Source organism: Somniosus microcephalus, chromosome 1, assembly GCF_052327205.1.
Source record: "Somniosus microcephalus isolate GS21.2 chromosome 1, FLI_Smic_1.0, whole genome shotgun sequence".
NCBI classification, from domain to species: domain Eukaryota; kingdom Metazoa; phylum Chordata; class Chondrichthyes; order Squaliformes; family Somniosidae; genus Somniosus; species Somniosus microcephalus.
In genome coordinates, this window is record NC_140987.1 from 27,207,219 (window position 1) to 27,225,705 (window position 18,487).

Genomic DNA, 18,487 nt, shown 5'->3' on the forward strand with positions numbered 1-18,487 from the left:
TCATGGATTTGCTCAATGGGCTCTGTGTAGTTCTTGTATTTTATAAATCCAATTCTTCTTCTTTCAGCCTTCACGTTCAGTTAAGATTTCCCTTCATATGTGGAAGAAACCTCTTCATAATATAGTCGTCTTAAGAAAATTATGTCCTTGCGCAGTCAGTTTGGCTATGTAATATTCTCCTTATTCCCTGAGGAAGGATATACTTGCCTTAGAGGCGGTGCAACAAAGGTTCACTAAATTGATTCCTGTGATGAGGGGGTTGTCCTATGAGGAGAGATTGAGTAGATTGGGCCGATACCCTCTGGAGTTTAGAAGAATGAGAGGTGATCTCATTGAAACGTATAAGATTCTGAGGGGCTTGACAGGGTAGATGCTGAAAGGTTGTTTCCCCTGGCTGGAGAGTCTAGAACTAGGGGTAATAGTCTCAGGATAAGGGGTTGGCCATTTAAGACTGAGATGAGAAATTGTTTCACTCAGAGGGCTGTGAATCTTTGGAATTCTCTAGCCCAAAGAGCTGTGAATGCCGAATCGTTGAGTATATTCAAGGTGGAGATGGATAGATTTTTGGACTCTAGGGGAATCAAGGGATATGGGGATAGGGCAGGAAAGTGGAGTTTAGGTCGAAGATGAGCCATGATCTTATTGAATGGCGGAGCAGGCTTGAGGGGCTGTATTGCCTACTCCTCCTTCTAGAAACATAGAAGATAGGAGCAGGAGTACGCCATTTGGCCCCTCGAGCCTGCTCCACCATTCAATGCGATCATGGCTGATCATCCAAATTCAATACCCTGTCCCTGCTTTCTCCCCATATCCCTTGATCCCCTTAGCCTTAAGAAATATATATAACTCCTTCTTGAATATATTTAATGAATTGGCCTCAACTGTCTTCTGTGGTAGAGAATTCCACAGGTTCACCACTCTCTGGGTGAAGAAATTCCTCCTCATCTCAGTCCTAAATGGCTTACCCCTTATCCTTAGACTGTGACCCTTGGTTCTGGACTCCCCCGCCATCGGGAACAGCCTTCCTGCATCTAGTCCTGTTAGAATTTTATAAGTTTCAATGAGATCCCCACTCATTCTTCTAGACTCTAGCGAATATAAGCCTAATCGACCCAATCTCTCTCCATACGTCATTCCTGCCATCCCAGGTATCAGTCTGGTGAATCTTCGCTGCACTCCTTCCATGGCAAGAACATCCTTCCTCAGATAAGGCGACCAAAACTGCACACAATACTCAAGGTGTGGTCTCATCAAGGCCCTGTACAACTGCAGCAAGACATCCTTGCTCCTGTACTCAAATCCTCTCGCTATGAAGGCCATTTGCCTTCTTAACCGCCTGCTGCACCTGCATGCTTACCTTCAGCGACTGGTGTACAAGGACACCCAGATCTTGTTGCACTTCCCCTTTTCCCAATCTATTGTCATTCAGATAATCTGCCTTCCTGTTTTTGCCACCAAAGTGGATAACCTCGCATTTATCCACATTGTACTGCATCTGCCCAATTGCCCAACCTGTCCAAATCGTACTGGAGTTTCTCTGCATCCTCCTCACAGCACACACGCCCACCCAGCTTTGTGTCGTCTGCAAACTTGGAGATATTACATCTAGTTCCCTCGTCTAGATTATTAATATATATTGTGAATAACTGGGGTCCTAGCACCGATCCCTGCGGTACCCCACTAGTCACTGCCTTCCACTCGGAAAAAGACCCGTTTATTCCAACTCTTTACTTCCTGTCTGCCAACCAGTTTTCTATCCAAGTCAGTACCTTGCCCCCAATCCCATGTGCTTTAACTTTGCACGCTAGTCTCTTATGTGGGACTTTATCGAAAGCCTTCTGAAAGTCCAAATACACCACATCCACTGGTTCTCCCTTATCTATTCTACCAGTTACATCCTCAAACAATTCCAGTAGATTAGTCAAGCATGATTTACCTTTTGTAAATCCATGTTTACTTTGTCCGATCCTGTCACTGTTTTCCAAGTGCTCTGCTATTACATCTTTTATAATGGACTCTAGCATTTTCCCCACTACCGATGTCAGACTTACCGGTCTATAATTCCCTGTTTTTTCTCTACCACCTTTTTTAAATAGTGGGGTTACATCAGCTACCCTCCAATCCATGGGAACTGTTCCAGAGTCTATAGATATTTGGAAGATGACCAGCAATGCATCTACTATTTCTAGGGCCACTTCCTTAAGTACCCTAGGATGTAGATTATCAGGCCCTGGGGATTCATCGGCCTTCAGTCCCGTCAATTTCCCTAACACCATTTCCCTACAAATACTGATTTTGTTCAGTTCCTCCCTCTCATTAGACCCTATGTTCCCCGACATCTCTGGGAGTTTATTTGTGTTCTCCTTTGTGAAGACAGAACCAAAGTATGTATTTAATTGGTCTAAGAACATAAGAACATAAGAAGTAGGAGCAGGAGTAGGTCATACGGCCCCTCGGGCCTGCTCCGCCATTCAATAGGATCATGGCTGATCCGAATCTAGACTCACGTCCACTTCCCTGTCCTCTCCCCAATGACCCCTAATTCCCTTGTCTGCTAGGAAACTGTCTATCTCTGTTTTAAATTTATTTAGTGTTGCAGCTTTCACAGCTCTCTGGGGTAGCAAATTCCATAGATTTACTACCCTCTGAGTGAAGAAGTTTCTCCTCATCTCAGTTTTGAAAGGGCAGCCCCTTATTCTAAGATTATGCCCCCTAGTTCTAGTCTCACCCATCAGTGGAAACATCCTCACCGCATCCACCCGATCAAGACCCCTCACAATCTTACATGTTTCGATAAGATCGCCTCTCATTCTTCTGAACTCCAATGAGTAGAGGCCCAACTTACTCAACCTTTCCTCATACGTCAACCCCCTCATCTCTGGAATCAACCGAGTGAACCTTCTCTGAACCGCCTCGAGAGCAAGTATATCTTTCCTTAAATATGGAAACCAAAACTGCACGCAGTATTCCAGGTGTGGCCTCACTAATTCCCTGTATAACTGCAGCAAGACCTCCCTGTTTTTATACTCCATCCCCCTTGCAATAAAAGCCAAGATTCCATTGGCCTTCCTGATCACCTGCTGCACCTGCATACTAACTTTTTGTGTTTCATGCACCAGGACCCCCAGATCCCTTTGTAATGTAGCACTTTGCAGTTTATCTCCATTTAGATAATAACTTGCTCTTTGATTTTTTCTGCCAAAGTGCATAACCTCACACTTTCCAATATTATATTCCATCTGCCAAATCTCTGCCCACTCACTTAGCCTGTCTATGTCCTTTTGCAGGTTTTTTATGTCCTCCTCACTCACTGCTTTCCCTCCCATCTTTGTATCGTCGGCAAACTTGGATACGTTGCACTCGGTCCCTTCCTCCAAATCGTTAATATAGATTGTAAAGAGTTGGGGTCCCAGCACTGACCCCTGCGGAACACCACTAGTTACTGATTGCCATCCTGAGAATGAACCATTTATCCCAACTCTTTGTTTTCTGTTAGATAGCCAATCTTCCACCCATGCCTGTATTTGACCCCCAATCCCGTGATTTTTTATCTTGATCAGTAATCTTTTGTGTGGAACCTTGTCAAATGCCTTTTGGAAGTCCAGATACACTACATCCACTGGTTCCCCTTTATCCACCCTGTATGTTACGTCCTCAAAGAATTCGAGCAAATTTGTCAAACATGACTTCCCCTTCATAAAACCATGCTGACTCTGTCCTATTAAATTATGTTTATCCAAATGCTCTGTTACTGTTTCCTTAATAATGGACTCCAACATTTTGCCAACCACAGATGTTAGGCTAACTGGTCCATAGTTTCCAGCTTTTTGTCTACTTCCCTTCTTAAATAAGGGTGTTACATTAGCAGTTTTCCAATCTGCCGGGACCTTTCCTGAGTCCAGGGAGTTTTGGAAAATAATCACCAATGCATCCACAATCCCTACCGCCACTTCTCTCAAGACCCTAGGATGTAGGCCATCAGGTTTGGGGGATTTATCCGCCTTAAGTCCCATTATTTTACCGAGTACCATCTCCTTAGTGATTTTAATCGTGTTTAGTTCCTCCCCCCCCATTGCTCCCTGTTTCTCCAGTGTTGGGATATTTTTAGTGTCTTCTACTGTAAAGACTGAAAGATAATATTTGTTCAGCGTCTTTGCCATCTCCATGTTCCCCACCACTAGTTTCCCGGTCTCATCCTCTAAGGGACCATGTCTTTGTTCCCCATTGTAACTTCCCCTGATTCTGACTGCAAGGGACCTACGCTTGACTTTACCAATCTTTTTCTCTTCACATATCTATAGAAGCTTTTACAGTCAGTTTTTATGTTCCATGCAAGCTTACTCTCATACTCTATTTTCCCCCTCTTAATGAATCCCTTTGTCCTCTTTTGCTGAATTCTAAACTGCTCCCAATCCTCAGGTTTGCTGCTTTTTCTGGCCAATTTATATGTCCTCTCCTTGGATCTTATGCTATCCCTAATTTCCCTTGTTAGCCAATGTTGAGTCACCTTTTTTGTTTTATTTTTATGTCAAACAGGGATGAACAAATTCTGTAGTTCATCCATGCGATCTTTAAATGTTCACCGTCAACCCTTTAAGTAACATTCCCCAATCCATTCTAGCCAACTTGCGCCTCATACCATCGTAGTTTCCTTTATTTAATTCAGTACCCAAGTCTCTGAATCAACTACTTCACTCTCCATCTTAATGAAGAATTCTATCATATTATGATCGCTCCTCCCCAAGGGGCCTCGCACAACAAGATTGCTAATTAATCCTTCCTCATTACATAATACCCAGTCTAAGATGGCCTGATCTCTAGTTGGTTCCTCGACATATTGGTCCAGGAAACCATCCCGTATACACTCTAGGAATTCCTCTTCCACAGTATTGTTACTAATTTAGTTAGACCAATCTATATGTAGATTAAAGTCACCCATGATAACTGCTGTGCTCTTATTGCACGCGTCTCTAATTTCCCTTTTAATGCCATCCCCAACCTCAGCATTACTGTTTGGGGGTCTGTATACAACTCCCACTAACGTTTTCTGCCCCTTGGTATTTCTCAGCTCTGCCCATACAGATTCCACGTCATCAGAACTAATATCCTTCCTTACTATTGTGTTAATCTCCTCTTTAACCAGCAATGCTACCCCACTGCCTTTTCCTTTTTGCCTGTCCTTCCTGAATATTGAATACCCCTGGATGTTGAATTCCCAGCCTTGGTCACCCTGGAGCCATGTCTCCGTAATCCCAATTATATCATATCCGTTTACATCTATTTGTGCAGCTAATTCATCCACCTTATTATGAATCCTAATTCTTATGTTGTGTTCTTATATTGTATGCAAGGCCTAATTCCAAATTCCATACTGTACTTAGTTATTTTTCTACACTTTTGTCTGTACAAGCGCGAAGATGTATTTTTTAAACATTTTTGCTGTTTTTACTGTCTATTGTTATTTCTAATGTTTAGCTCTTGTGGTAGCCTTGAAAAGTTTTTCAAAATTTCAGTGCAGTTTTATGAAGTTTTGGTCTTGGAAGCGACTGAGTTCATCATTTTTTGGTTTATATTCGTTCCTGGGATTTGGATGTCGCTGGCAAGGCCAACATTTATTGCCCATCCCTAATTGCCCTCGAGAAGGTGGTGGTGAGTCGCCTTCTTGTGCCGCTCCAGTCCGTGTGATGAAGGTTCTCCCACAGTGCTGTTGGGGAAGGAGTTTCAGGATTTTGACCCAGCGACGATGAAGGAACGGCGATATACTTCCAAGTCAGGATGATCTGTGTCTTGGAGGTGATGGTGTTCCCATACGCCTGCTGCCCTTGTCCTTCTAGGTGGTAGAGGTCGTGGATTTGGGAGGTGCTGCCGAAGAAGCCTTGGCGAGTTGTTGCAGTGCATCTTGTACATGGTACACACGTCAGCCACGGTGCACAGGTGCTGGATGGGGTGCCAATCCAGCAGGTCCCACTGGCTGTATTGTTTTTCATGCCTTTTTAGTAGCCATCAATTAACTCATCTTTGGCTTTTGATGCCCGTTTTTGTTGCAAGTTCTTTGTCAAATGTGACGCACAGTTAAGATAGCTCACAAATTTCAGAAGTGTGAAGCCGAGTCCAGAGTCAGCAAGAGAATGCTTTGCAATCTGATTTGCTGTCTTTCTTCCAAATGCAAACTCTCGTGCCATTGAGCATCACCCCTGTGATCCGGATTAAGAACCAGCCCAAACAAGAGATGAAAGTCTCCTTTTCCTCCTGGCTGTAAAGGTGCTACATGAAGTGTGCTTTTCAAGATGAACCTAGTTCCTATTGGCTATGACCCCACAGGGCTAAACTGCCCCAATTTGGCACTCATACAATAGCAAAATACTGCGGATGCTGGAAACACTCAGCAGGCCAGGCAGTATCCATGGAGAGAGAAACGGAGTTAACGTTTCAGATCTGTGATCCTTGGCAGTTTCACTTGAGCCTTAAGATTGGTTGGAGTTGCAAGTAAAATGATGCTCTCGGAGGTTGGGCAAAGGAATGTTGAATAGGTAGAGGGAGCTTTCGATCAGGATATTAAAAAAAACACAAAGTGTAAATTCAGCTTCACATGAGCAGGAAGAGTTTTTTGTTTAAGTATATAATTATCTCAAGGAAGCAAGGGGGGGTAAAAGATATTTTAAAATGTTGTCTTTTGTTGAGTCTTGAGATTGTAATTGTTTGGATAAGGGACAAATGATGGATGAATAAAAGTCCTCCTCAAATCTTCTTGTCTGCATTTCAGTAGAGTTTTTAACGTGCAATGTTTTGCAGGGGCCAGGCTCTTATATAATGAATTACATTATGTACATCTTTTGGGCTTTGGGATTTGGCTTCCTGGCTGTTTCCTTGGTGAAGGTGTTTGCTCCATATGCCTGTGGCTCCGGAATTCCAGAGGTGAGATCCAAGAACGTTTTTTAAAAATTCTTCTCAGCAATATGTTATTTATTTTGACGCGCTATTCTCACCGTATCAACACAAGGCTAGAGTTTTATTATTGGAATAAAAACAAAAAAAAATTGCTGTAAATACATTGCAGGTCTGTTAGCACCTGAAAAGGAAAAAGGGCCAGCTAATGCTTTGCCGGCACGGACATGACGGGCCGACTGGCCCTCTCCTGTACTGTAAGATTCTATGATTCTAAAGATTCGGGTGCAGACGCTTTGTCAGAACTGGGAGCTGGAAGATAAAAGAGCCTCTTGATGAGACTGAACAAACGGGGAGGAAAGAAGCCAAATGCCTGAAGGAAAAAAAATTTGCAGGGCTGCGGAGAAAGGGCGGGGGAGTTGGACTAGCTGAAGTGCTCTTGCAGAGAGCCGGCACAGGCTCGACGGGCCGAATGGCCTCCAACTGTGCTGTAACCATTCTATGATTCTATGTCAGGACTGATGTCTCCCATTACAGGCCAGTTATCGGGCTTAACGGGCAGCAATCCAGTTCCTGAACGGGTGAGAAAGAGGTGAAAACGGGTAGATGATTGTGCAGCGATCATTTATTTCATGTAATTCATATATTCAGCCTGTATCTGTGACTTTCACCATTTGAGACTCCCTAGTAGGAAGATGAGCACCTCAAGGTCTATCTTGTTTGTGGTTACATCTCCAACTTTTTCCAATTCTGGCGAAGGGTTATCGACCTGAAACGTTAACTCTGTTTCTCTCTCTACAGATGCTGCCTGACCTGCTGAGTATTTCGAGCATTTTCTGTTTTTATTTCAGATTTCCAGCATCCGCAGTATTTTGCTTTTGTAGACAGTCTTATCGCAGGTCCCTGAGGGCTTGTATTCACCCCCCCCCCCCACCCTCCAGCACAAAACTGGGCTCTGTTTGCAACAGTGCAGCCCTAAATTAGTAGTCGCAAGTAGAAAAATTCTTCAGTAAGGGCTGCTCTTTTGTTTGGGGTCAAAACACTTTGCTGGCTAGAATAAAGGGAGTTTTATTCTGTATCTAGTCATTCTGTACATGACTTCAGAATGCTCAATGGTGACATTGGAAAAAATGTTCCTTTTCTCAGCATGTCAAACTTGACTACATCTTCTGTCGCCTTGACGAGTGAGAATTTTGGCCAAAATTATTTTTATAAAACATGACACGGGATTCAAAACTGTTCCAAGTTTTAATACCTTTGTCCACTAGAAGGTGTGGCGTTAGGAGATTGGTTATAGTACTGTAATTAAATACTAACTTCATAAATTTACAATTGCAGAATTTCACCAAACTAAAAGTCCTTGGGTCATTTTGCCTATCTTAGTTCATCTATCAAAAAACACCTTACCGTCCCCTCACTGCAGCATCCAGTTGTTAAATGATGCCTCCACGACTTTATCCAGGAGTCCATTCATGTATTGATCACTCTTTGTGTGAAACCGCACTTCCTGTACAAATACTAAGTTTGCATCATTAGCTTGAGCCTTTGTTCCCTTGTCCTACTCTCGCTTGATCCAGCAGGAAGGCTGTCACCGATGACTGACTGATGTCGCAGTAGGGTTTCAAACCTGGATCCCAGTTGTGGCAGTCGAGCACTGAGCCACTGAAGTTGCTTACATTTTTTGAGCACCAAGTGTCTTCCGTGGTATCTACATTCTTGTGTTAAATACCTTTTTGTGTTTTTCTTTTACAGATTAAAACCATTCTGAGTGGCTTCATCATCCGAGGTTACCTGGGCAAATGGACCTTGCTAATTAAAACAATCACTCTGGTTTTAGCTGTCGCCTCAGGGCTGAGCCTGGGGAAGGAAGGTCCTCTCGTACATGTTGCCTGTTGCTGTGGTAATATCTTCTCCTACCTGTTCCCAAAATACAACAAAAATGAAGCCAAGAAACGAGAGGTAGCATTCCTGCATTATTTCTTGCTGCAATTTTTTCTTAAAAAGCACAATTTTTTTTTTCTTGCGTCGATTACGCAGCAGTTCCCACTAGTGTACTTTGTTTCCAAAGATGTATTTTTATCGATATTCTGCCCAGAGTAAAAGTTGCATTTTCCAACTGCTATAAATCAGTTTACTGGATTGAATGTAGACTCATGATATGCTACCATTGTTACTTTGGATTGGCAGAATATTTAATTATTTTAGCCTGTAGCAGCACTGGTTAGAATTTAAGTATTCGTTTATAATCGGCTGGAGAAGAATTGCTGCGTAAGTTGCTGATAAATGGTATAATAATCAAATGAGCTAGCAATGCCTGTAAATGGTCAATTACCTGTTTCACTAACTTCTCCAGTTCTGAAAGCCTGAGACATTTTCAGCATTCATTGCACTTGTATTTAAACGGAATAATAAAGTAGAGACCGAAGTAAAAACATTCTTTTTTAATTTGTTCACGGGATGTTGGAGTGGCTGGCAAAGCCAGCATTTATTGTCCATCCCTACTTGCCCTTGAGAAGGTGGTGGTGACCCTCGTGTGGTGATACTACTTTGTCGTGGTTTGGTACAACTGCGTGGCTTGCCAGTGGCCATTTCAGAGGGCAGTTAAGAGTCAACCACATTGCTGTGGGTCTGGAGTCACATATAGACCAGACCGGGTAAGGACGGCAGATTTCCTTCCCTAAAGGACATTAGTGAACCAGATGGGTTTTTACGACAATCCGGTAGTTTCATGGTCACCATTACTGATACTAGCTTTTTATTCCAGGTTTATTTAATTAGGTGAATTTAAATTCCCCAGCCACCGTAGTGGGATTTGAATTCATGTCTCCGGATGGAGAATTATTTGCTTTGCTGCCTCAAACTGTAAGCAAGGCTCCCCTGATGACTGAATTGGTTACGGTATTGAGTAATTGAACCGTACAGGCTACCAAGGTTCCAGGTTCACTTACAGGCTACCAAGGTTCCAGGTTCACTTCCCCAGGCTGTGCTAGGTTAGCTGATCTCTGCCGGGGCAGTGGTAGAGGTGCTGCAATTTGCCACAGTGCCTCTGGGTTAGGGAGGAGGGAAATCATTCAGGGTTCATGCTCCTGATTGCTGTTCAACGATTTCTATAAAGTACATGAGTAGACAATGATTCAGTACAGGTTAGAGCCGAGCTCTGGTGTCCTTCACAGTCAAATGGGACGCTGATGCTCTGTGTAAGCTCACTCGTGAAGAATAGTCACTTGGGCAATGCACTGTTAAAAGCTGTATCCCAGCAGAGAGTCCATGCCTTTCGGAGATGACTGAAGGGGAGGGGTAAAGTAGCAGGAATAAAGAATGGTGGCCTGTTGGATATCTTTAGAATCTGATAAGAAAATAACCAGGATATTATCTTTTCATTTGAATATATATTCTTTGTGGTCGAGGCCAAGAAATGGGATTTATTCTGTTTTTTTTAAAAGTTGAAAGGCTAAATAACTCCTAAGCAAAAGACTTGATCCTTCAGAGATGCAAACAGCGAGAAACTGAAAATTGAAAGCGGTTATGGTGCTGCATCCTCTTTATAGTGCCATCTAGTTTTAGCAACAAAAAAAATTCTTTGGCTAAGGACCATTTGGGCAAAAACAACTTGTATTTACACAGTGCATTTTACTGTAAAAATATCCCAAGATACTTTACAAATAGGTGCAATGGAAATGCACACCAAGCCAGGAAGGGATTAGGAGGGGTGATTAAAGGTTAGGTTAAAGAGATCGTTTTGAGAAACTTATTAAAGGTGGAGAATGAAGAGATATTGGGAGAGAGTTCTAAAAAAAAAAAAAATAGGCCTGAGGTGTCTGAAGGCTCAGTCACCAGTAGTGGGTCAAAGAGATTGATGGGATGCACAGAGGCCTGGAATCAGAGGAATGGATTGTTCAGGGATATGGGACTAGAGGAGTTTGTAGAGATAGGGTGGGGCCAGGTCAAGATGGGTTTTAAAGCCAATGACTGCATTGGTGGGCCTGGAGCCTGGGAAGGACAGCATGGACAGAGACTGGGGCTGGAGAATGGGCAAGTGGAACTTGGAGCATGTCCCAGCTTTGCTCAGTTGGTAGCAGTTTTGTCTCTGAGTCAGAACACTTTGGATTCCAGCCCCGTTTCAGTACTTGAGCATTGCCAGCGCTTCATTTGCAAGTGATGGAGGTTTAAGTGAATATTAAAGATATCATTGGCACTATTGGAAGAACAGCAGCTAGTTCTTCCAATGTCTTCGCCAAGATTTCTCCCTTGGCCAATATTTGTCCTTCAACCAAACACCGCCATAAAAGGAATTAATGAGTCATTCATCTAATTGTTGAATGTTGGATCTTGCTGTCTGCAAAATTGCTACTGCATCTGTTTGCATGGGGATGTATTTTTTGTAAATTAAATGATCTTAGAAGTGCTGATCTCTGCTTAATTGATGTTAAACGGAATAAGAGTCATTTAAAATGGAGGTTTTCCAGTTTTCCCTCCAATAACTTTATATTAATATCCTTAATTCATTTAACTTTGTCTATCACAAAAGCGTTTGGCACCATAAATTTAATAAAATTTGACAACAAAACGGAACAAATAAATGCCAAATAAATTGACGCTTTCTTTTTTGCCTTGTGAGACAGACTACAGTGGTGGATTTTAGGACCTAGCCTGGCAGTGCTGCTTATTTCTGAAAGCTTTCAGTGTATACCAGGTTTATCCAAGTTAACATAAGCTAACAGACTCTGTCATTGCTTTTTGTAGGTGTTGTCTGCTGCATCAGCAGCAGGAGTATCTGTTGCCTTCGGTGCTCCAATTGGTGGTGTCCTTTTTAGCTTGGAAGAGGTAATGAACATTTACACCTTATTTATCAGTTTCAAGCATCTTAGGGTACATTTTCAGCAGTAAATGTATACACTCCAGTGGTAGGTGGTGTGGGTGCGAAGCAGTTTCACCTTGTGTTGTTGCGAGGAGGTTGTGGTGTAAATGTGAAGTCAGGTCTTGACCTATTTCTCAGCCAAGTGGAGCGAAACTCCATTCTCCAGGGAGCTTTATTTGGCTGCTGACGAGGCTTTGCGTGCAGCCAGTACATATTGAACAATCACACGCAGCACACCCGCAATTTTCCAATATGTGCTTGCACAATTTGCACCTATACCTGCACACGGGTACAAAGGGACGGTCCAGAGAACGCTTAACTTTAAGAACATAAGAACATAAGAAATAGGAGCAGGAGTAGGCCAATCGGCCCCTCGAGCCTGCTCCGCCATTCAATAAGATCATGGCTGATCTGATCCTAACCGCCAATCTACTATCACAGAACCATCTCCTGAATCTAACAGAATTAGACACACGAAATAGGAGCAGGATCAGGCTACACGGCCCCTGGGCCCGCTCCGCTACCCACAGGGCCATGACCGATCCGAACCTAGACTCATGTCCAAATTCCTGCCCGCTCCCCATAACCCTTTATTCCCTTTACTTCTAGGAAACTGTCTATTTCTGTTTTAAATTTATGTAATGATGTAGCTTCTACAGCTTTTTGGGGCAGCATATTCCATGGACCTACCACCCTCTGAGTGAAGTAGTTCCTCCTCATCTCAGTTTTGAAAGAGCAGCCCCTTATTCTAAGACTATGCCCCCTAGTTCTAGTTTCACCCATCATAGAAACATAGAAACATAGAAGATAGGAGCAGGAGTAGGCCATTCGGCCCCTCGAGCCTGCTCCGCCATTCAATGTGATCATGGCTGATCATCCAAACTCAGTACCCTGTCCCCGCCTTTTCCCCATATCCCTTGATCCCTTCAGCCTCAAGAAACATATCCAACTCTTGAATATATTTAATGAACTGGCCTCTGTGGCAGAGAATTCCACAGGTTCACCACTCTGGGTGAAGAAATTCCTCCTCATTTCAGTCCTAAATGGCTTACCCCTTATCCTTAGACTATGACCCCTGGTTCTGGACTCCCCGGCCATCAGAAACATCCTTCCTGCATCTAGTCTGTCCAGACCTGACAGAATTTTATAGGTTTCGATGAGATCCCCTCTCAATCTTCTAAACTCCAGTGAGTATAAGCCCAATCGACACAATCTCTCCTCATACGTCATTCCTGCCATCCCAGGTATCAGCCTGGTGAATCTTCGCTGCACTCCCTCCATGGCAAGAACGTCCTTCCTCAGGTATGGTGACCAAAACTGCACACAATACTCAAGGTGCGGTCTCACCAAGGCCCTGTACAACTGCAGCAAGACATCCTTGTTCCTGTACTCGAACCCTCTTGCTACGAAGGCCAACATACCATTTGCCTTCTTAACCGCCTGCTGCACCTGCATGCTTACCTTAAGCGACTGGTGCACAAGGACACCCAGGTCTCTTTGCACTTCCCCTTCTCCCAATCTATTGCCATTCAAATAATCTGCCTTCCTGTTTTTGCCACCAAAGTGGATAACCTCACATTTATCCACATTATAATGCATTTGCCATGTTTCTGCCCAATCACCCAACCTGTCCAAATCGTACTGGAGTTTCCCGACATCCTCCTCGCAGCTTACCCTCCCGCCCAGCTTTGTGTCGTCTGCAAATTTGGAGATATTACATCCAATTCCCTCATCCAGATCATTAATATATATTGTGAACAGCTGGGGTCCTAGGACCGATCCTTGCGGTACCCCACTAGTCACTGCCTGCCACTCGGAAAACGACCCGTTTATTCCAACTCTTTGCTTTCTGTCCGCCAACCAGTTCTCTATCCAAGTCAATACCTTGCCCCCAATCCCATGTGCCTTAATTTTGCACGCTAATCTCTTGTGTGGGACCTTATCGAAAGCCTTCTGAAAGTCCAAATACACCACATCCACTGGTTCTCCCTTATCTATTTTACCAGTTACATTCTCCAAAAATTCCAGTGGATTAGTCAAGCATGATTTACCTTTTGTAAATCCATGTTTACTTTGTCCGATCCTGTCACTGCTTTCCAAGTGCTCTGCTATTACATCTTTTATAATAGACTCTAGCATTTTCCCCACTACCGATGTCAGGCTTACCGGTCTATAATTCCCCGCTTTTTTCTCTACCACCTTTTTTGAATAGTGGGGTAACATTAGCTACCCTCCAATCCATGGGTACCTTTCCAGAGTCTATCGAGTTCTGGAAGATGATCAGTAGTGCATCTACTATCTCTAGGGCCACTTCCTTAAGTACCCTGGGATGTAGACCATCAGGCCCTGGGGATTTATCGGCCTTCAGTCCCATCAATTTTCCTAACACCATTTTCCTACAAATACTGATTTCTTTCAGTTCCTCGCTTTCATCAGACCCTATGTTCCCCGGCATCTCTGGGAGGTTATTTGTGTCCTCCTTTGTGAAGACAGAACCAAAGTATGCATTTAGTTGGTCTGCCATTTCCTTGTTTCCCATTATAAATTCCCCCGATTCTGACTGCAAGGGACCTACGCTTGACTTCACTAATCTTTTTCTCTTCACATATCTATAAAAGCTTTTACAGTCAGTTTTTAATGTTCCCTGCTAGCTTACTCTCATATTCTATTTTCCCTTTCTTAATTAATCCCTTTGTCCTCCTTTGTTGACTCCTAAACTGCTCCCAATCCTCAGGATTATTGCTTTTTCTAGCCAATTTATATGTCCTCTCCTTGGATCTTATGCTATCCCTAATTTCCCTTGTTAGCCACGGTTGAGTCACCTTTTTGGTTTTATTTTTGCGCCAAACTGGGATGAACAAATTCTGTAGCTCATCCATTCGGTCTTTGAATGTTTGCCATTGCCTATCCACCATCAACCCTTTGAGCGCCATTCCCCACTCAATCCTGCCCAACTCGCTCCTCAGACCATTGTAGTTTCCTTTATTTAAATTGAGGACCCTTGTCTCTGAGTCAATTACTTCATTCTCCATCTTAATGAAGAATTCGATCATATTATGATCGCTCCGACCCAAGGGGCCTCGTACAACAAGATTGCTAATTAATCCTTTCTCGTTGCATAATACCCAGTCTAAGATGGCCTGATCTCTGGTTGGTTCCTCGACATATTGGTCCAGGAAACCATCCCGTAAACACTCCAGGAATTCCTCCTCCACAGTATTGTTACTAATTTGGTTGGCCCAATCTATATGTAGGTTAAAGTCACCCATGATGACTGCTGTGCCCTTATTGCACGCTTCTTTAATTTCCCTTTTAATGCCATCCCCAACCTCCCCCTTACTGTTTGGAGGTCTATATACCACTCCCACTAATGTTTTTTTCCCCTTAGTATTTCTCAATTCTACCCATACAGATTCCACATCATCAGAGCTAATATCCTTCATTACAATTGTATTAATCCCTTCTTTAACCAGTAATGCTACCCCACCTCCCTTTCCTTTTTGCCTATCTTTCCTGAATATCGAATACCCCTGGATGTTGAGTTCCCAGTCTTGGCCATCCTTGAGCCACGTTTCTGTAATCCCAACCAAATCGTATTCGTTTACCTCTATTTGCGCAGCCAATTCATCCACCTTATTACAAATGCTCCTCGCATTAAGACACAAAGCCTTCAGGCTTGTTTTTTTAACGCTCTTAGACCTATTAGAATTATTATTTACTGTGGCCACGTTTGATTTAAACCGTTGATTTCTCTGACTGCCACTTTTGTTTTTCTCCTTCCTATCTTTTGCTTTTATCCCTGTTTTCCTTTCCTCTGTCTCCCTGCTCAGGTTCCCAACCCCCTGCCATTTTAGTTTAAACCCCCCCGAACAGTGCTAGCAAACCTCCCCGCAAGGATATTTATCCCGCTCTGGTTCAGGTGCAACCCGTCCGACTTGTACAAGTCCCACCTTTCCCAGAAGCAGGCCCAGTGATCCAGGAAACTAAAGCCCTCCCTCCTGCACCAACTCTTTAGCCACGCATTCATCTGCTCTATCCTCCTATTCCTATACTCACTAGCACGTGGCACCGGGAGTAATCCAGAGATTACAACCTTTGAGGTCCTGCTCTTTAATCTGCTACCTAGCTCCCTAAATTCTTGTTGCAGGACCTCATCCCTCTTCCTACCTATCGGGAACATCCTCCCCGCATCCACCCGATCCAACCCCTTCACAATCTTATATGTTTCAATAAGATCGCCTCTCATTCTTCTGAACTCCAATGAGTAGAGTCCCAATCTACTCAACCTCTCCTCATATGTCCATCCCCTCATCCCCGGGATTAACCGAGTGAACCTTCTTTGTGCTGACTCGAGAGCAAGTATGTCCTTTCTTAAGTATGGACACCAAAACTGTACGCAGTATTCCAGGTGCGGTCTCACCAATACCTTGTACAACTGAAGCAATACCTCCCTATTTTTATATTCTATCCCCCTAGCAATGAAAGCCAACATTCCATTGGCCTTCTTAATCACGTGCTGCACCTGCATACTAACCTTTTGAGTTGTGTGCACCAGGACCCCCAGATCCCTTTGTACTTCAGTACTTTCCAGTTTCTTGCCATTAAGATAATAACTTGCTCTACGATTTTTCCTGCCAAAGTGCATAACCTCACACTTTCCAGTATTGTATTCCATCTGCCAAATCTCTGCCCACTTACTTAGCCTGTCTATGTCCCCTTGCAGGTTTTTTATGTCCTCCTCACTCACTACTTTCCCTCCCATCTTAGTATCATCTGCAAACTTTGATATGTTACACTCGGTCCCCTCCTCCAAATCGTTAATATAGATTGTAAAGAGTTGGGGACCCAGCACTGACCCCTGCGGAACACCACTAATTACTGATTGCCAGTCTGAGAATGAACCATTTATCCCAACTCTCTGCCTTCTGTTAGATAGCCAATCCTCTATCCATGCCAGAATATTACCCCCAATCCCGTGATTTTTTATCTTAAGCAATAATCTTTTGTGTGGCACCTTGTCAAATGCCTTTTGGAAGTCTAAATACACTACATCCACTGGTTCCCCTTTATCCACCCTATATGTTACTTCCTCAAAGAACTCCAGCAAATTTGTCAAACATGACTTCCCCTTCATAAAACCATGCTGACTTTGTCCTATTAAATTATGATTATCCAAATGTCCTGTTACTGTCTCCTTAATAATGGACTCCAATATTTTACCTACCACAGATGTTAGGCGAACCGGTCTATAGTTTCCAGCCTTCTGTCTACTGCCCTTTTTAAATAAGGGCGTTACATTAGCAGTTTTCCAGTCTGCCGGGACCTTTGCTGAGTCCAGGGAGTTTTGGAAAATTATTACCAATGCTGCAATTATTACCAATACTTTACTGCAGCCGATATCGTCTTGGCCAAGGGGAACAGCAGGGACTTCACTTGAGGGTTAAAGGAGAAGCAGTCAGGAAAGATAAAGAGGAGACAGAAGGAGAGAGAGAGAGATACGGAATCAAAAGAAATGAAACTGACAGCAAATGATATATATTATAGTAACAGTCTTGATCTGAACTTTTCTTGCGTGCAGACCAGCATGAACACATGAAAAGTATTGAAACAGGAGAAATGACTAGAAAACTTAAGGGAATGAGAGAACATAGTTTCCTGGGAAATAATCATTGTATGGCAAAACTGTGTTTGCAAATGAAAAGTTCAGTATTGAGGGACGGTTCATGCAAGTGTGGTTTGTATCCATGTTACGGTTTTGAGTTCCTTTGTGCCATTTTCCTCATACGATGGCCTGGTGATAATTTCCTTTTGACCACATCTCTTGTCTTTCCGCTACGTGTCCCTGCACAGTACACAGCCCCAGGATGTAACAGTTAAGCCAGTTGCTACTGGGTTAAGCGTAACCTTGTGCTGCACTCGCACACTCCCCTCTGGATCAAATCAAAATTCGACAAACTGACTTGAGATTCAACAGGCTAAAACAGCTAATTACATCTATTTACAAAATCGGGCAGCGTTATAAAATTCAGTGAATTAGACTGAAAAAGAATACAAGACAACTATGATTTGTAACTTATGGTTCATCAAAGATCTTATCTTCCCTGGAACAGTCTCCTGGAATACAAGAAAGTCTCTCGTTCTGCATGTCGAATGGTAATTGTGCAGGTTACTCATGCCCCTTAGTAACAAAATGGAATCTTGAAGCATGTCCCTTACTTGATTTCTTTGAAAAGGGAACAGAGGCAACTTTAAAAGATTCTACCAAGCTAAATTACAAAGCTGTTTTGGGACAGTCCAAGTGACCTTTCATGCAAGGTTTAGCCAGTTTTAATATGCAGCCGCAACAAAATCACATTTGGTTTGATGTTATGCAGTGATGAAATTCATATCGCTTGTTCCTGATACTGAATTTGTTTCGATCGCCTTGGGTGGGGTCAGAGAGGAATTTTCCAGAGTGTTTTTTTTTCTTATTGGCCCTGGCTTTTTTTTCGATCTTTTTGCTTCTCCCAGGAGATTACATGACTGTGGGGAGGGTAGCAAGTGTCTAATCATGATGCTCCAGCCATCATGGGGCAGGCTTGATGGACCAGCTGGTCTTTTCCTGCCCGTCATTTTCGTATGTTCGTATGAATGGCTGAGATTAGTTTAGAGTCCCATCTCATTAAACACCTGCAAAAACACAGCACCCAGGATTTACACTCAGCATTTTAACCTAACAAATTAACTCATAGGCAAATAAACCCC

The 18,487-nt window shown here is 43.2% G+C and overlaps 1 protein-coding gene across 13 annotated transcripts in view; it reads left to right on the plus strand.

The window, feature by feature from the left end:
- The window catches only part of LOC147124002 (H(+)/Cl(-) exchange transporter 3), a 193,632-nt gene that overhangs the window by 135,334 nt on the left and 39,811 nt on the right, over nt 1-18,487 (plus strand). For 11 of the 13 annotated variants that reach the window (XR_015075155.1, XM_085976242.1, XM_085976158.1 and 8 more), the window contains 3 exons: nt 6,793-6,915; nt 8,638-8,844; nt 11,629-11,709. Coding sequence is in view for 12 of the 13 variants with exons in the window: in XM_085976242.1 (XP_085832368.1) it covers nt 6,793-6,915; nt 8,638-8,844; nt 11,629-11,709 (411 nt within the window). In the remaining variant the exon portion in view is untranslated. The remainder of the gene's footprint in view (nt 1-6,792; nt 6,916-8,637; nt 8,845-11,628; nt 11,710-18,487) is intronic. The other 2 variants (XM_085976652.1, XM_085976438.1) reach the window with 1 other exon arrangement.